The sequence below is a fragment of the Clytia hemisphaerica genome, unplaced genomic scaffold (genome assembly GCF_902728285.1).
Source record: "Clytia hemisphaerica strain Z4C2 unplaced genomic scaffold, Clytia hemisphaerica genome assembly, whole genome shotgun sequence".
Taxonomy (NCBI): domain Eukaryota; kingdom Metazoa; phylum Cnidaria; class Hydrozoa; order Leptothecata; family Clytiidae; genus Clytia; species Clytia hemisphaerica.
Window position 1 is genome coordinate 141,648 of NW_027103486.1, and position 20,121 is coordinate 161,768.

Here is a 20,121-nt window from a genome sequence, read left to right on the forward strand (position 1 = left end):
CTGAAAGTCATATTGACTACCCAAGGGAACTAATTTTAGTGGGAACTTATTTTTGCGGTCGAAAAAAAGTCGAAATAATTGCATTTCGCGGGAATTCACTTATTCGCGGTTTTGATATATTTCGGAGACGTTTCCCTATTTTGCTAGAAATTTTTCAATTTTTCTGGTTAAATATCTTATTTTCCTGAAGCCAACTGAAAATGAGCCTTAGTTGTCGACACAATGTGCAAAACAAATCAAACTGGGCGCGAGTCAACTTTACCTTTACAGTGTATCTAGCTAAAAGAGACCCTCTTGTAGTGCACTTTATCGAAAGTACACCAAGATAAGGGTTCAAGGGCGGCACATGCCGTGGGGTCGGATACCATGTGCGCGTGTGAGTGCCCCCCCCCTTCTCGGGCTCTGGTTGCGTCAATAAACCGGCATGAGATACCGGGTGCGCCAGAAAAAAGTTTCTCTCTTTAAAACTAATTTTCTCGAAATATAACATTTTTAAAAGAACCATTCTTATTTCATCGGAAAGAAGAAAGATAAACTTAAATTTTGAGGGGTCATTTATTAAATTTGATTCAGTAGATCAAAAGTTATGCTCAATTAAATCAAAAAGTTAGTTTCTGAAAGTGCTCAAAAACGTTAAAAATGGACCTATCAAATTAAACAGAAGCATAATTACATGATGCATCAGTATTTTCGTTTCAGTAATCAAAAATGATAATTAGCTGTCTAAATGACTTTTTGTTATATAAAGGAATGTTGAATTATAACAAATGGAAGAAAATTCGTCGAAAAAGGCAAAGAAATCTGGCAAAATTCATAAAATACATCAGATATGGGTTTTGAGGTACACCCAGCCCTACATCGACTTTATCCAGTCTGGAACCAAAGATCTGAGGAAAATTTCGGTAAAAGTAAATTAAAATGATTCTGATGAAGATTTTAAACCCTTTCGACCCTTCAGTTCCAAAATTTAAGTGTTTAGTTTCGGAAAAATGCTCTTAATCATGTGATCATGTAAAGGCTATGGCGATTGCCAATTTTAAAATAAAAATTTGATAGCTCGATTTTCAACGTTTTCGAGCACTTTCTGAAAATAACTTTTTCATTCAATTGAGCATAACTTTCGATCTGATGAATCGAATTTAATAAATGACCCATCAAAATTTAAGTTTATCTTTCTTCTTTCTAATGAAATAGGAATGGTTCGTTTAAAACTTTTAGATTTCGAGAAAATTAGTTTTAAAGAGAGAAACTTTTTGCGAAGCGAATTTATGAGCGAAGCAGTTTTGCTATATTGTGCACGTACCTTTAACTTCTATCCCAAGCGAAAATTTGCTATAAAATTTGCTATATAAATCACATCTTCAAACCGATGATTTTATCAAAATGACCTTGAATGGTTTGGCTTGAAGCCACGAAAACTTTCTCGGTTTGGTAGCTAGGACTGCGAAAAATGCTGTTTTAAAATGGTGTACCCTAGCAGTGAACAGCAACAAAATTACCGGAAGCCGAAACACGGACTTAGAATCTGAAGTTGATCAAATGCCGCGCGGGCGGCACGCAATCTAACAATCTAAGCAGTGGTTCTTCGGTTTTTATGTTTTATTTTGCTGTTAAATGGAAACAAATTAGTTTGAACGTTGACAGAAAGGATCTTCATCATCCCTTGACTTTTAACAGCAAGTATCAAGTATCAAATAAGGTCAATTAATGAGAGGTTTTTGCAAGTCGCGCGGGCGGGCGGGAGAGGAGTGCTCTTTTAATGAACGAAACTTACCTTGCAAAACCAAGTGGATATTCTATGATAAAGAAGTACAGAGATAATCAAATTTGTCGAATTTGTCAAGAAAGAAAACTGCCCAAGAACCAACAAGCCATCTTTGTACATTTTTGTTTTTGTTTTATTTTTATGTTTTGATGATTTCGACAGACGATTCGTGATTCGAATCGAATAAAAATGTTCGATCGTTCGACTAATATAGTTCGATTTTATTAAGGCACCATTTACACTAGAATAGAAATAAGAGCGATGCGCGGCGGGCAGCGGCGGGTGGTGTTGTGCCTCCGTGGATTATGTGGTGTGTTTGGGGCATTAAGGCTCTTACGACCCTGTCTCCATAGCAGCTTTATTAGAGGGGTTTTTAGAGAGTCTCTTATTTTGCCAGCAACTTGCGAATTGAGGTGGAGTCTGGATCGCTTCGCAACCCTTATACAATACGGCTAGTCAATTTCAACAATAATATACTTTAATAAAGTGAATTGATTGGAAAATGTATTAAATCGTTTGTTAGTTTCAGATTGGTGGGGTTTGAAGGAAGAAAGCAGAAGAAGTAATGTTTAAAAATATAAAGTGGAAAAAAATACCTTTCACAGCAAATCGCAGCAGCGTTTCCAAGAGGAACTTAAAAATTTCACTTCTTTATCTACCATTTTTAGTTTATCTAACTAGCCGGGATTTGAGTTCTTCCAATTTAGCCTCTGCGAAAAAAATTCGAATCTAAAAATGGTAGGCGGTGCCGCGATGCGAAAAAAAATCTCAGCAAACTGCACAGCCAAAAACACTCAAAATCGAGAACAGAACAAGAACACCGACGGCTTTCTTGCATTTGAATTAATTTAATTACATATTAATATTGTTCTAAATGATGAATTTGATCTAGTCATGAACCTCAATCTCTTGGTATTTGTCTTTTTAGGTAAGGATATGAGTGCTGTTTTTTTTTATACATTTTGATATTTAAAATTTAACTGGATATTATTTTGTTTGGACCTCCTTCATGGTATGTCTTTCTGCAGACAGGAGAACCGTCGTGTGTTTTTTCATAATTTGATGTACACAAGACGGGTTCGAGCTGTGAGTCCAATATTGGACTCACATTTTTTACAGTGGGAAATTCGAATTTAGCACTGTCCTCACTTACTAAAATAAAAACCAAATTTCGAAAGTTGTGCTTTCTCTAAGAAAGTGTGACCAATAAAAGAATAACAAAATTTGGTTGGCTATGTTTTCCGGACACGCATAAGTCCGGTGTAAAATGAGAATTCTTTTTACCACCGGACAATCTCTACACCGGACTTAAAGAAGTCGTATGTCCGGTGTCGGAGAAGGATATTTATTTCCACCGGACAATCAAAACACCGGACATGACCAGTCCAGTGCGTCCGGTGTTTCTTGATTTTTTGTTTCATAAATGTCCGGCGTCCAAAATTCCCTATATGCAACACCGGACTGACACCGGCCTTATTGCGTCCGGTGTAGCGAAAGGATACTTTTTGCCACCGGACAAATACACCGGACAGTCCGGTGCGTCGGCAGGGTCCTCTTTCAGGCCATACCATGCTCTATACATTTCGCCATCAGTTTATCAAAGAAGAAATCATAGCATGGATTCCCAGGCTAATCTTTCTGTCCCCTGTTATAGAATTTTTCCTAGGGTAAAACTGATCCTGAATGAATTGTTTCTTTGTTTTTTTCTAGTAAGGAATTTTCCTCATTAATTGACACCGTCAACTGCTCTAACACTTTTATGGAACGATTGGTTGAAACATGGGACTGTTGATATTCTGGGCTGTATTTTCACTTACTGTTAAATCTCTTTGACAACAAAATTGTTTTGATCAGTGAGGCTGGAACTTCGATTTTTGAGGATTACGATTTTACCAGCTTTTTAGTGATTTTTGCCTCGCTAACCTAAATCTCCCAACCTCTTTACCTTAGGAAGATCAAAATTAGAGTTTTTCAGCGTTCCGAAAAAAAATTGTTTCATCTTCACAGGATCAATTCTCAACAACAGAATACATCTTTTGGTCTTTGGGTTCGTTTCTGACGTTTTTCCTTCAAAGAATATCGATCACTTTCCTTTTCCCCTTGAGCGTGCAAGAAAAAATGATTAGCTTGCGTTCTTGTGCAGGCGAATAAAGATAAGGCGGCAATCTTGCACTGTGGGTGCTACTTAGTTTCCGCCCTATTTTGCGCCAACGATAGAATGGTCCAAACACGGGGGTAATAGACCTTTTTTCAAAGAGGACGTCCTGTTGAATAATTATGTAGTCCAGCCATAAAAACAATGATAGAGCCATGCATAATTACTGTATCATGTATATTGTAATAATTATGCATGGTTTTATCATTGTTTTTCTGCTGGACTACATAATTATTCAACAGGGTGGCCTCTTTGAAAAAAGGTCTATTCAAATGATAAGCTATGTCATTCTGTACCGTAAGTTGGTCTAATGTCGACATCCGTCTTCTAATTTCGACATCCTTCTTTATAGATAGGAATAATAAGAAGGTCGAAATCACTGATAGACTAAAGATTTTTCCTCTCATCGCGCTGATCAAAGTCAATCAGCGATTCCGACCTTCCTCAGTTTCTATTGTTCCTATCTCTAAAGAAGGGTGTCGAAATTAGAAGACGGATGTCGACATTAGACCAACTTACAGTAAGTGCTTTTTTTTCTGAGAGATACAAATAGTATACCGTTGGATCGTCTATATCGACATGCGTCTATTTCAATCTAGGAAAAGAAACTCCCATGGGAATTCTGATACATAACCCGATTGGTTAATTTCGGAACTGCTTCAAAAAACATAATGGGCAGATAATTTTAAAATTTTCTGAGGAAATGTGTGTAATTTATTGATGTTGATGGCTTGTTGACTCTTTCAGTTAGGGAAACCATCCAGGATCCTGCCATTCTATAAGCCAGCAAAACTAAATGCCACTTGTAAAATTAAGTTTCTTACTATTTTTCCATCAAAACAACCAAAAACATTACTACTAACTACTTCCCAAAGCTGGAGACCAAAACAATTCTTCCAAGATTATGGCGCTCTTTTGGATCTATTGTTATGGCCATCTAAAATGGTGGAAAGAGTTGCGGAAAGACAGGGGCGCCCACTAGCTTCGAGGGTGGTAACGCCAAAACGCCCAAAATATGATCTTCCAACATAAAGCGAGTTAGTTACCGCGCGAGTTACGTCATACACTCCACCGCAGCGCACAACGAACGGTGTTTTAATGAATATAAATAATTATAAGAATAACTTATGTGCTTAAATTCAAATATTAAGAAGATAAGAAGATAAAAAATGCGCTAGATAATTTTCATTTTAACAATTTGGTCAATCATTGCTGAAAGTTTGAAAAAAAAATTCCGACGCAAAAAAAAACTTCAGCCAATTAAAAGCACAGTGTGCTTATATTTACTATGTTTGCTACATCGTCTAGGCTAAAAAAAGTGCAAAAAGACACGAACGTCATTTTTTAATGAGTGTTGTTATGATTTTTTAGATCGCGGTCGCGTACAGGAACTCGCCAAATGTTCCTAACTGTCTTTAAAGAAGAAAGATATAACAGGTATATATAGCGTTTCTAATCCTGGAATATCAAGGTTCTAGCTATGCTGTTAATAGCTCCACCAAGTTTATCAATCATACTTTCTGTCATAACATGTCAGGATAACACAGCGTGCCCTTTTTAACTTTTTGTTTTCAATCAAAGCGGACGCAGATTGGAGAATTGGACCACCAATTCCACTAACCACCTATCGCCTGATGGGATTACCAAATAACAAGTGTGTCGAACGCTCCATCGTTTTGCCACTAATTTGGTCTTCTTTGTTCCAGACAGTTGCGTGTGTTCCACTACGGATTTATTTTGAATTAAAATTTTATCTTTTTGATTAATAGCCTACTCTATGCGAAAGAGAATACACTGTTAATTAATTCAAGTCAAAAGACTTTGGAGGCTCGGTGAAATGGTGGCCGAATTGCCGTCCTATGTTTTGTCAGATGGTCCCAAGTTAGAGCAGTTGACGGTAGTTTATTTTTCAAGTGGTGGCTTGGTGAGAATGGTCCCCTATAAATTGACCTTTTGTCCACATGCACGAAACCTCACAGCCCTGCCGCATCAAACCCATCAGTGGCATCAGTACCCTGTACAGTACAGGGATTTATTTTTTTTGAAATTTTGGTATATGTTCAACATTCGATTGTTAATCGATAAGTGGTTGTTTGATTACTTCTATCCCTATCAATTACTTCAATTAGTACCGTGTGGATGAAAACTCCATGGTCGTTTTTTTGGCACTGCTGTTATGGTGGATCCAGCCAAGCCATATTTTATCATTCTACAGAATTTCTTGCTTGAAAAATCAAAAACGTCAACTAGTATCGGACGCTGCCCCTTAAGAATTGTAAAAAATACTGGTGAAAAAGCCTTTTTTATGAAAAAAATAGAAGAAAAAGTGCCCTTTTTGACCCCTAGTGGACGCTGCTCTGCCTTTTTAAAATTTCGCCTGTCCACCCTTCCTAATTTTAAGAGTTTTAGGATTAGTGCATCCATTAGTGCATTCAACTAAAAAATGTTGTTTTGAGCATAATATATACTTTCTTTTAGATGACCTGGTATTCATCATATACAACACTGCAATGTCTTCCACAGACACAATAGCAGATTGCTTACAAGTGACGTGTTGACTGATCACACATCACTTGCAAACCAATCAGCTGTTTTGGGTCCGTGAAAGACATTAAATAATACAGTAATGATTAAATTATAATAGTTACCCCACCCCCCCCCCCAACAAACTTTTTTCATGAAGGGCTTTAGGGGGATTGGAAATTTTTCCCAATTTTTAGTTTGTGATAATAAAAAAATAAATGGGGGAGGGGCTATTTCAGACCCCTCTTCACACTATGAATTATAATGACCTTTGAATTTGAAATTACCAAAAGGATCAACACTTATAAAGATATTTTTCTTCTCAGGCATTGTTTTGGCCCTTGGAGCAGACAATTATCAAATAGTGTTGGTTCAGAAAAAAGACAGCTTTAAAGTATCATGCAACTACGATAAATACCAACTTTCAAAAAACCTAACTTTCCCATCATTGAATCTCACTAAAGATGGTATACCTATAATATCAATTTTGTTTACAAATGAAAGTTATGAGAAGAAGTTGTTTGATGAACGATTCGAGTGGACTGGAGATGATAAGACATTGTCGTTTGTGCTCAAAAGTCTTGAGTCTGCTGATTCAGGAGATTATGTTTGTGTTTCAAAGGATGGAAATAATATTGTGACAAAATCAGAAGTAACAAAACTCACTGTCCTTAGTAAGTTTATTATTTTATCCTAAAGAGTAATTTTCCAATATTTGTCTACTTTTACAGCTTACCTCTCTTTTAGGGCTGTAGCCAGCTAACTAGTGTTTTTGAAAGACCAAACTTTTTAAATATGTTTATTTATATATAAAGTATATATGGCCTTTTTAATTTTAGTACCTCCAATTTTGGCTTTGCAACCACCCAATACAAATTTGGATATTTTCAAAGGTGACTTTGTCAACATAAGATGTAAAGTAACACCACAGCCTCTGGAGAACTTAACAATATCATGGACATTAGGAAATAATGTTTTTACCAGAGATACATTTAATGAAAGAATTTACGAAATGAACAGGCTTACTTGCTCGGCAAAAAACCGGGCTGGAGTATCAGCTAAGACAGTCTTTATTACTGTGAAAGGTATTTATTTAATGTAGAATATTTAATCTGGTTCCTTTCTCTTAGCTAGACTACTAACCCTCCTAGAGTTTGTGTGTGTGAGCAGCAGTTAAACAAGCTGCAGTAACAATATTTTTTTACATTGTTCAAAGTTTTTCTCTCTAAGACAGATTTCCATTTTAGTGAAATGTAGAAAAGGAACTTTTTGGTCTCAAAAATTCAGCAGAAGATTGTAAAGCCGGTTATCATCTAAAAAATATACAGAAATGATGATGTTTAGTAATAGTAAAATCTAGACTAAAGCACAATATTCCTTTTCATGATTTCCTTTTTAAGCACCTGAGCCTTCAGTTGTACTAAATTTCCGTTACACAAAATCCCCTCCATCAAAGTCAAAACAATCATATACACTTTATTGGAACGAAAGCAATAAGATTGGAAAATCCTTTATCACACATTATCAGGTAAGTCATTTTGAACCCACTTTATCACAATAATGCTTGATCAGCTATCATTCTTATTATTTGCAGACCATAGTTGACTTTACCAAGCAAAGAAAGACCTTACCTTTCTCACAATGTCATGTTTAATAATTAACTCCAGCATTAAAACAAGACCCCACTGGTACAAAGCACTTTAAAAGTGTTTTCTAGATATTTTCTTATTATTATTGGGCTGACCCTAAAAATTTTTGTTTCCGGTCCACCGGCCGGGTGCAATTTTTTTTCGTCGTCACCCAGCCGCATTTTTTTTCTCATAAGAACCAAATAGATAACAGATGAAACTTTCTTCTTAAAAAGCTTTACTCATGACTCATTCAAACTGTTACATCGTTCCTATATAACACAAAAACACAAAAAGTTTGTTTATTTAGCATGCTTTCTGGACGTTAAAGATCAAATAAATAGTGTTATGCATATTAAATCAATTTATTAGAATGAAAAGTTAGTTGATTCTTAGAAAAAAAAATCACAAAGTACAGCTTTTTGCAATTAATAGCAACACATTTCTTTCAGAGAAAGAGAGAAAAAATATAAAGACAGAATGTGGGGCAATACACTAACAGCCAGAGAGATGATTTTTTTCTTCCTTATTTTTTTATTAGAAATCATGAAAAGGACCAAAAAAACTTTTTCCCGGTCGCCCGCATGACTTTTTTTTTCGTCAACCAGTGGACCGGAAACAAAAAGTTTTTTAGGTTCGGCCTTGTTTAAGACTTTTTTAATGGTTTAATTTTTAATGGTTATATGTTTTCTTTCTTTTTTATGCCGTAGATTTATTTGGACCATGTTTTCCATGCTAATGTGTCAAAGGATTTTGAATTGAAGCACCTTATACCTGATCTGAATATTTTCCATCAGCATAGCTTCAGCATTTCTGCGTGTAATGTGCATGGGTGCAGTGCTTTTGAAAGGATTGATTCTGAAGCCAGTAAGTATTTTTCTATTTCGGAAAAATATTTTTCTGCATACTCTAAATTTTTTGTGCTTGTTTTCCTTGATAGCGCAGGAATATTCTTTGCACATAAAATTTCTCTAGATTTATAACTTTTTTTAGATGTAACCTAAGGCATCAATTAGATAAATTTTTCAGTAGGCTTTAGAACATCTTTTTAGCATCCAATGTATTGAAAAGCAGTTTTCCTCAAAACAAAACAACAACAGAATTTGTGATAGCCTTTCTTGTTGAAGTACTAAAAATATTTTTAAATTTTTTTTCTTTAATTTTGCAAATAATGACACTATTAATATTTTTTCTCACTTTTAAGCCCCTTTTCTCAATCTAACATCAAGATACATCACTTCTTCAAGTCTTAAAATTGATTTCACCGCAAACAAGAACCTAAATCAAGTCACATACGATCAGATTTGCATCACCATGGTAACTCGGTGCGATGACGAAAAGCAATGTAAACAAGTGGTGAACGATAGCCATACAGAAGTTGAATTCAAGTCACTCAAACCTTACTGTCTATACAGTTTTGTTGGATATTACAAGACACTAACTGATCCCAAAACCATAACAACACCTATTATTGATGTTTCAACCTCACCAGCTGGTAATTCATGATATTCGTAACGTAATGTTTTCTACGGAAAGACCCCGGTTTTTGCCAGTAGTGGCAAATTTTATACAACTTTTGTCCAGTGTAAATTTGCCACTACTGGCTAAAACCGGGGTCTTTCCGTAGAAAACATTACATCATGAATATCATGAATTCTCTTGTGTTTGGGTCTGAAACAAATTTTTGGCTGGATTTTTTCTAAAGCAGGCAAAAATTTTGATCACCTTACATTATTTACTGTTCATAACTACATTTTTTATGTTTGTGCCTTGGTGTATGAATCTACTGCCAGCCAGGCTACTTTTCATTGTCGATACTAAAAACAATTTAGTAAGTAGTAATACATTAAAAAATTTCACCATGCCTAATTTCTTTCTATATTTAGCTCCTGATGGCGTAGAGGATATGAATGTAGTGTATGACAACAATTTCTCGTTGATGCAGCTGTTTTGGAAAAAGCCAACTAAACTGAATGATAAAAGAGTCAATTATTCTGTAAGTTAAACATTGCAAATTACTCTCACTAAAGAGTCTTATTTAGGCCTGGCGAACGGCGAACTTTGCTGGTCCAAGGCACAAAAAAAAATACGATTCGCCGTTTGAAAAGTTTGGTTCGCCGCCTCAAGTACATATTTACGCTAATCAATACACTGCGCTTGCTAAGAATTTGCCGACCTAGAATCTGGAAATCACAAGAGTTAATTTTTCATTCGCCAGCCTACCATGTCCAAAAACAAAGCAAAACCCCTGCTCACTACAATCTTTCTTATTAAAGTTTTAAGAGCTGCTAACCTTGCCAATGATTCATTGTAACTCATTGTATGTATCAGAGCCCTCTAGTCCATTACCATTTTTGGTAGTGGTCCTGCTGCATAGTTCCATCCCCCCTATGTTTAGGAAAGGTGTTCAAATTCTAAAATAATGCTAAAATTTGTCAGTCAGTTGTACATTCAATTTATTTCATTTTAGGTTAGTTATGTTCCTTATAACGAACCAGATCATTTCCAGCCGACAAATTTATACAGTGACTTTGCTGACCCTACTACTGCAAGAGAATATGAACACATTTTAACTGGTTTAAAAGCGTCAACCATATATCTAATCAAAGTTAAAGCTTCAAATTCTGTTGGCTATAATATTGTTGAAATTGTTCGAGAAACTGATGAAAAAAGTATTGACACCTTATTTTTGTTCTCCTTCTTTGAAACTTTAAAGCCTTAGGATGTTCTTAACTTTTTGAGTTTTAAGCCTAAAAATGTTCTTAACATGTTCTTATTTTCGCTATTTTTTTAGTATTTATGTCCATTTTTTTATGAAATTTGATGTTCTAGAGTCTTCAAGGCCTTAAAATGTTATTAACTTGTTCTTAACATTTTGGCCATCGAAGCCTTATGGTCTTATATAGTTTGTTCTTATAAAAAACGTGTACATCCACAACTTTGAAATTGATTTATTCTCAAAGAAGATGGATATTGAAAAAAACCTTATAACACTAACACAATCAGGGGGGGGGGTCAGTACTAAAATGTAAGACATACATGAGTACTAAAAGGATTTTCGCTATTTTTTGACATACCACCACCTATTTTTCGAAAATGTTATTTTAGTACACATGTACTAAAATTATTTTGAGCAATTTAACATAGATACCACCCATTTTTTGCCCTTTTACGGCTTTAAATTTACCAAAATGGGGTCATTGTTACAAACCTAGTCGAATTTAGTGCATCAATCTGCAAAATAATATAATTTTATTACTAAACTGTGCTGAACTGTACATAAAAATATTTTTAAAAAATATTTAAAAAATTGGAAAAATTCTGAAAGATTTCTGAAGATTTTTTCGAAAATTCCTGAAAAAAAAAATCAAATTTTTTCCAAAATTGTTAAAAAAATGCTCCATTTTGGCTGATTTTAGAACAAAATACTAAGATTTTTCAAAAATTTCTTTAAGGGACCACCCTTTTTGGTATTTTAGTACACATGGTACTAAAATTATTTTTGAGCTTTTTTGCAGTACCACCACGTCACTAAAAGTCATGATGTCTGAGATTTTAGTACCTGACACAATATTTTTTCCTCTAATGATTTAATTTATTTCTTTGTTATTCACAGCCCCATCAGCGCCAACCAACTTGAAAGCAATATCGAGCACTGATACAACCATCACAATACAATGGGACTTTGAGACATCTGTTAATCGATATCGAATACGCTATGAGGAAGGTATGAAAATTCTTTAATCAATAAGATAGCAGAGGGGCATTCAGACAATAATAATCTCCATGAAACTAAAGTTCAATCGCTTCAAGTAAAATTTTTACGCTTAATCGTAATTATAGTAATTTTCTTGAGAGTGATTCCCGCATAAATTATACTTTCTATGGAAACTATTCATTTTAATCCCCTTAGACTCAGAGAAGAATCTCGATTTTATTGATACACCGACCAATGAAAGAATCCTGACTGGTTTAAAAGCGGGAAGGAATTACAGCGTTTCAGTATCTGCTATCACCATCAAGAGGCGTACCCAAGAAGAATTGTTTGGTCCTCCTGCTACTAGATGGATTCAAACTGGTATTTAATATACTTACTCCACTTTACCGAACGTTCCTAACCCTTACGGTGTAGTTTGATTTGATATCTTATAGTTGGCTGAAACCACCTAAAAATGAGCCTGAGATGTCGACACAATGCACAAAACAACCATACATCAGATTTTATTGAACTTATAGACCATGTTCGGACGTTACGCTTCCGTTTCGCTCCGAAAAGAAACGGTTCCGAAACAAGTGTGAACGTCAAAATTCGAATAGTCAAAAAAGAAGCCGTTACATAGCAAAACAGATCCAAACGGTTTTCTCCACTATTTTCATCGGAACCGTTTTCTTGCCCCGAAGCGTTTCGAAACTAACAGCCAATTCGATTGACTTCCAAATTTGCCATACTCACCAACTTTGCCAAATCTACAATTTCAATGTCAAAAGATCACAGCTTCATGGCAAATTTGTACATCGCTAGGCCGCCATTATGATTTCTGTTTTGTGATGCTTAGTCAGCAGTTTTCTGTCGGCGTTTGTAAACAAACGATTTTTTAACCAATCAAATTGCCGATCGGCATTGTTTTGCTTTAGCATTGGAAGGTCTTCTATTTTTCAAAATCTTTGGCAAAAGTGGCAAAATTGGAGCGAAAAGAACACAGGTCTCGTGGGAACAGTGTTTTGTATGGAGACGTATGGAGGTAAGTTCCAGAAATGCCAAGAATGCCAGATTCACCACATCTTTTTTATTTGGCATTTATGGCACTCAAATTTTGCCACATTTGCCAAATTTTTGTCAATCGAATGCAAAATAATTGGCAATCAGGGCAAAAATGGCATATTTTGAAGTCAATCGAATTGGCTGTAATATGAACACTCTCGATCCGTAACGAAACGAAAATTACACCGGAACAACACGAAACCGTAACTCCTGAATATAGACTTGCTTGGTAAGAAAATGCTAAGTGGACGTGGTTTTTAAAGATTTATAACAAAACTGATAATCAAATAAGAAGAAATTGATTGAGTTGACAAAACAGTCGTCCCCCATGTGGAATCGAGTATTAACTTAAACTATGCAAGTTTCGATTCCAAAAAATTCTTTCCTCAAAATATAATATTCTATTCCTGTTATGCTTAAGTCTAGATGACGTCATATCATATTTTCTAACGGAAGCACCCGAAAAAAGCTGGATTTTGACTTCCTTGTTTCCATTTTTATTAACAGAGAAGGGTCAATGTCCGGCTTGCCGGCCGGTGTTTCCGTTAGAAAACAACTACAGTTGATGCTCTCTAATTCGATCTTCAAGGGGAATTGGATTTTCATCGAATAAGGGAGCGTCGTTTATGAGAGTTTGACGGGGACTTTAAATTTCATTGAATAAGGGAGCCTATCGAATAGTAGAACGTCGAATTAGAGAGCGTCAACTGTAATTATTTTTTTCCACTTTAGCTTTAAAACCTGGCACACAAATGAAAGAGGAGAGATCCCTTTTGATTGCTGTTATCTGCGTCATGGTCTTCCTTGTTCTCTCATCCATCCTTTTTGCATTCTGTTATTGCCACCGCAAATCGTTAGGAGTTGGAGGAACCAGTAAATTTTATTTGGATTCACCAGAAGGTGTCATATCCACTCCATTCACCTTTGGTTTGAAAATGAGCTTACGGAGAGCAGGTAAACAGGCTATTCTATTTGTTTTCTATATTGTTATGCTCTTATGGTATAGCTTAGTGGCCTCGACTCAGCAGTTCACTTCTAACTCTGGTTTGAAATAACCTTAATGATGTATTTTCTATTATTTTTTTCCCATGATCAACCCTCACCGATTACTATTTCATTTGTTAGTCGAAATATTTTCGAAACCAAGGAAAAAGAAACTCGCATATTATGTTTTCTTTTGTGAACTTTATAATTCTTGATAAGTTTAGGGTAGGTATTCTATTGTGCGGGGTCTTAAATAGAAAAAAATCGTTCATTCATTTGACACGAACAACAAAAATACTTTTTCAGGCCTAAAACCAGTATTAAATACCAAGTAGTAATACGTAAGCTGGCACATCTGTTGATGCGTTAATTTGGGGCACTATTTTTTTTGCTGACCCAAAAATAAGATAAGTGTGAAAACGACTAGTGAAAAGTTGAAAATTTCACTTTTTAGGCCACGATATTTTTTTCTATTGTTCGCTGATGGACTTAAAATAGGAATGTATTGAAAATGACTTTCATTGTCTACGACTTTATTTTAGAAATTCAAATCAAAAATTAAGTTGAAAAAGAAGAAGAAAAATCCATCTATTCTTCCTTCTTTTTCTACTTTTTTTCTTAGTTTTCCTTTTTCATTTTAACATTATTATCTGGCTTTTTTTTACAAAAGTCACTAGGTTTATGCCCCAATCGGCGTGAATAATTTTTAGTTTTTTTAGTTTTGTGTTTATTTGAGCTTCTAAATTCTCATGCATACAATTATATTTTAAACTGGGGTCAGGGCAAAGTTTTTTTTCAATGAATCTGAAAAACATACAGAAATAGAATCAGACCAAGATTAAACTTACCCAAATGAAGAGAAAAACTTCTTTGGTTTATCATAAATCTTAGGGTCTTAAATGAGAAAAAAATTATCGAATTTCGTGGTTTACAATTCTGAGAAGGAAGTTTTCAGTTATTCAGTTCCTTGTTTGGGATATACAATTTTCCGACATAGATTTTTATCGAATTGGTGGTTTTTTAGTTCAGAAGGTTTTTTTAGTAACTTGTCAACCTGCCTTGGTTTGTTGAAGGATGTTTGATACAGTAAACCATGGTTTGTAGGAAGGAAGTTTAATGTGGTCTATTGTAAGTTGAACTTGTTTAAATAGTGTGGTTGTGACCATCAAGTTTTTCCATATTTGACTCATTCTTCAGCGATAAACTCCATACAATGAAGTAAAAGCCTGAAGGGCTAGAAGCGAATCTCCTACGTAGGATTTGACGCCGCTAAATCCTACCTAAGTTGTGCGGTCTTCAGCGGCGCGCGTGGTTTTTATACAAATGTCAGATTGAAAGTAAAATTTGCCGCTAGATTTCACGAAATACCTCCCAGACAAAGAAACCGCTAACTTTAATCCTTAGTCAAAAATGATGGCGTATATCTTAAGGCTCTACTTTTACTTGTTTGAGAAAGGTGAAAGATTCGCTTCTAGCCTTTCGGGCTTTTACTTCATTGCTCTGATCACTTTCACTGGTCTGTCTATCAATGATGTCAAACTACTAACAAGGTATGATTGGACATGCACAGTAATGGTAGAGTGTCTTTTTGTAGACCAAGTTGCCATTTTGTTTTCATTTCTGACTTAAAACAACTACAGGTTTCGAACACCGAACTCTATAACAAAAACTTGAAAGGACATGCTTTGTATCATTTACGCTAAAAAACGTTCTTGAACGCTGCTTAACATTCTAAAATGTTTTCGAATAGGTTCATTGAAAATAAATGTTCGTTTGGGAGCATTCAGGAACGATTCTATTTCATTTGTATTATAGATCACTTTGCAATGACACTTATTTCAAATATTTTACTCTGTGTGCTGCAGAGAAATTGGATTTAGGCAATATTCTCCAATAGTAAAAAGCCATTACTGAAAAATTACGAAAGATCCTAAAAAAGAAGTCAAAATTACCAAGATGCGACTCATTTCAGTACCAAAATGTGCCAATATTTCTTCTGTTTACAAAGCCTGTACCGACGTTTTTTTATAAGAACATACAAAATTTTTGAAGCCTTCGGATGTTCTTAACATTTTTAAATTTAAGCCTAAATATGTTCTTAACATGTTCTTATTTTCGCCATTTTTTGAATATTTTTGTCTATTTTCTTAAGAAATTGGGTGTTTTAGAGTCCGCGTGTCCACATGTTCTTAACATTTTGGCCATCGAAGCCTTATGCTCTTTTATAGTTTGTTCTTATAAAAAAAACGTGTACCATCGTGTCACTAAACGCTTGGGATATTAGTACTGACCCCCCTCCCCTGCTTAAGCTGCTCAGTTAATTAGTTTTATTTTACTGAAGCTATCATTTCTGAGAAGAAAATATTTACACTATCTTTGAAGTCATGAAGAACCAAAAGCAAATTGGTTTAAAGTGCCTTTTAAATCAAGTGTATTCTTTGTAAAGAGACTTCATATTATAAGCAACTGAAACTATTCCTTTTTACTGCCTGTGAGAGCCTTTAACTTCAACACTGCTCAAAAGATTTTAATTGTATATATTGAAATTATATCAGGCAAATGCATCCACGACATAACTTAGTAGTGTCAAATTTACTTATATTTTGTTTGAAAAATTTGCAAAAAATGACTTTAAAATCTTCTGCAGATATTTCTTATGAAAAACATAATCAATAGAATATTATCTCTCCTTTGATGGCATGCCTCATACATGACATCACTTTTGCACTTTCGTTTTCTTGTGCGACATTCAATATGCAAACTTTTTTATTATAAGAACTATGAGATCGATAGGAAACAATGCAGTGGATCTTAAAAAAGCATAAAATACTCAAATATACCAATATAGTCTGGGCACTTTTAGATGCTTTGTATATGGACAATATTTCAACTTGTGCAGATAATTTATCAGGTCTCAAAACCACTTTGTCCAAACAAACATACTGCAATATCCTCTTGATGATTTTACAAATTTCAAGTTTTTTAATCTTATACATAATGTATGAAGGATGATATGTTTTATCCTCTTTCTCTTTTCTCTGATCACTCAGACAAGACATTTCGGGCTTTCATCTTGATGGTGAAAGAAGGTTGGCTTTTGTTGTTGTGTTAAATTATTATCAAAGTTTTCCATCAGCTCTGCAAGCCTCACTACATGGAAATCTCGTACTAAGAGAGGCTTATTATATAGTGTCTTTTTAAGAACTGAAGTGTTATGGTTATAGTTTTCAGGCTCTATGAATATGTTATGAACATTTTTTCGGCATCCCTTCACCAGGAGTTTTAGTTAAACTGGATAAGATATATTTTTTATTGTATATTAAAGATCAGAATACTAGTGTTGTCAGTCTTTTTGCCATGTTTGATTCTTTCATCCCGTCCATCCTATCTTACTCTTTGATATCCTATCTTTGATATGATCTCTCCTTTAAGGATACATTTATAGCAGCATGTTACTTTGGTGCTGACAAACTTTTCTCGAAATACGGTCGGTAGATTTTCAACTTTTATTTGTATTGGGAGGGATCAGCAAAGTGAATTTTCTTTTCAAATAAGGTATCTAGCATCGATATGAGACTAAGATGAGCTCATCGTATCAAGACTGGTCTTTATAATCACCATAACCACGAGTTTTGTATTCCCTTTCTTCACTATAAAGAAGAAGATTTTCTCTAATATCCTGTCAACATATTCGTAGCGGAAAACCAAATCATAAATTGTTTCCTTTTTGAGGTCTTCTGTGATGCAATACTGCATTTCCATTCATAGAAATAGATCTAATCATTTTGAAAGTTGTCATAAAAATAATTGTTCAATTTCGCACCAGTTTAACGCTTTAAATTACTAACAGAAAATGGTATGGGACCCAAATCTTGTCTTCTATGGTGTACATTGTTTCTTTCGTAGAATATTACATAGAGGACGACAGGTTTTTATAAGAACTTCCAAATTTTTGTAGCCTTCGGACGTTCTTTACTTTTTGAGTTTTCAATTTTTTTAGTTGCTCCATTTTGATAGTATTTCTGTGCGATTTCTAAGAAATTATGTGTTTTAGAGCCAAAAAAGTCTTAAACTGTTCTTAATATTTTGGTCAACGCTGGTCAACAAAGCCTTATGTTCTAATATAGTTCGTGTAGACTAAGGTCTGTTACCTCACCGATTGATGCTTGTAATAAGAATGCACTGTAATTAACAAATCAAGTTGGATAAAAGAAAGCAATTACAATCGCTTGTATTAAGTTTTTCATTGGAACAAAATTTAATACCTTATTGAAATGCAAAAGCTTTTTAAAAACAGCTTTGATATCATCTCCCTGGAATTCTCTTTGTATTAAACAAGTATTAAATTTTGAGTTTTTGGTATGTTTGATTTACTCAAGATTAAATGTTTATTTTGTTGAGTTCTCGTCGTTAAAAATCATGACTTGTTCTTATAAATGATTTGGATTCCGATCGAATTATAACAAGAAAAGTATATGCATTGGTTAGTTACAAGACGTTGTTCTCTCATGTTGTGTTTCACTTGTGATTTGCTGCTATTTTGTTGGTTGGTAAAATGTAATACTGAAGTTTTGTAAAGAGATCTGGTTCGACAGACCTTTTTTTCGCTGTTATTAAATTGTGTGGAACTTTCCTTTGTTTTTCTTTAATTTGAACATTTATATTTTTTGTTGTTGATGATGATGAATTTATCATAGAGCTTGTTATTGGATTTTGTGAAAGCCTGATTATGTTCTCCAACATTCTGTTGCTATCAGGGTGATTTCATGATTATAATAGAGATTTATCTTTATTTTCATCACACACCCCTGTCTCAGTGCCCAGGTGGTCCCTTTTCCTTCAGCGGGGATGAAAATTTCTATCGAAATCCCAATGGGTATAGAAAATCTATTGTTTCCAGCTCGAAAATTCCAGTGGGGATGATTTTGGAGTCCAATTTTTTCCATTCAATTTTGAATGGGGATAGAATCATAGGGTAATTTCCCAGTGGGGTTGAAAATGTAGGGTATTTTTTCCACCGGGACGATTTTTGGCCTATTTTTCCCCGGGGATGGGGGTCCACCGGGTCTGTGACACAGGGGTGTCATGACGATGCTATTATAACTGGTGTAAAACTGTTAGTGCCTGGAAAAAAGGATAGTTTACAAAGCCATTCTAAAACAAAAATTTGATGGATAGGGCTTAGACTTGAATTTGGTTATGTTTTGCCAAACCATGAAATTCATTCATTTGCATTTTGCTCTTTTCTTGTGACCTTTTTGTGACTTCACCTTTCGACAAAAGTAAGTCTCGTTAACTTAAAGTGCTTGTTTATGTTAAGGGCATTATGGCATCTTGTGCCAATGGGGAACGGTCTTAGCAGTTTTGCTTTAGTTTTACAGAATATTGCGCTAGAAGTTCTTAGTTTTGGCATTCTTGAGAATCGGCGTTCTTACAAAGATTTTATTATTTGAGAGTATGAGAATATATTATTACCTATTCTCACATCTCACATCTCACATCCTCCTGTTATAGTAAACCATAGCTATTTCGTGATATCTGCATAAAACGGATGGGTTTTGAAACATTTTCATTGATTACTTATTCCTTTTTATGACGTCACTCTACTGTGACGTCATAATTTCATTGAATTTTGATTCAAAAGTCTCTTTATGTCATCGATGTTTTTTACTGTACTATTTGACTATTTGTCGAATCTAATGTTAACTCTAGAAGACGGAATCTACTGTATTTTGCAATAGACCAAGATGTTGTAACGTTACTTTGCACCGTGTTTTTCATTTATGGCATTTCCATTTTTTGGATGTTTGGTCGTTCTCAATTTTGTCCAATTTAGTATTATAGTGAAGTCCTGCTAATTCGAACTTCTATTATTCGAGAACTCAATCTCATTTCACGTCAAACCTTAACAAAATAGTTTTATTTGAACCTCTCTGTAATTCGAACAGATTGGCATTCCCGTTCGAATTAGTGAGAGTATATTATATCGTATATCGTTTTAGAAAAATATCTTATCGTATGGTAAGAATGCATAAAAAATCAAGTCTTAGCACATATTTTTCGCCTTTTTGTTTTGTATCATGTCTTCCCTCTAAACATTTTAACACTTCCTTGCGTTGTTTCTATAAGCCCTTCCTCCCAGTTTTCAACCAAATGTTACAGCTGTTTTTAAAGATGTCTTAGTCACAATTTATTTATAAAGTAATGGAATTAATTGTGTACTCGATTTCTTATTGAGTCATATAGAGGTATCTTGAATTTCAATATTTAGGTGTAGCATCCAATACAAGAAATCTGGTATTTT

The 20,121-nt window shown here is 34.6% G+C and overlaps 1 protein-coding gene across 1 annotated transcript in view; it reads left to right on the top strand.

Annotated features, from left to right (window-relative positions):
* The first annotated feature begins 2,506 nt into the window (after window positions 1-2,506).
* The window catches only part of LOC136798622 (receptor-type tyrosine-protein phosphatase epsilon-like), a 39,764-nt gene continuing 22,149 nt past the window's right edge, over window positions 2,507-20,121 (top strand). Inside the window, exons 1-11 of the mRNA XM_067055255.1 lie at window positions 2,507-2,693; window positions 6,770-7,117; window positions 7,283-7,528; window positions 7,844-7,971; window positions 8,782-8,938; window positions 9,276-9,566; window positions 9,958-10,067; window positions 10,542-10,743; window positions 11,688-11,798; window positions 11,985-12,149; window positions 13,566-13,787. Coding sequence (XP_066911356.1) covers window positions 2,660-2,693; window positions 6,770-7,117; window positions 7,283-7,528; window positions 7,844-7,971; window positions 8,782-8,938; window positions 9,276-9,566; window positions 9,958-10,067; window positions 10,542-10,743; window positions 11,688-11,798; window positions 11,985-12,149; window positions 13,566-13,787 — 2,014 coding nt within the window. The 5' untranslated portion in view covers window positions 2,507-2,659. The remainder of the gene's footprint in view (window positions 2,694-6,769; window positions 7,118-7,282; window positions 7,529-7,843; window positions 7,972-8,781; window positions 8,939-9,275; window positions 9,567-9,957; window positions 10,068-10,541; window positions 10,744-11,687; window positions 11,799-11,984; window positions 12,150-13,565; window positions 13,788-20,121) is intronic.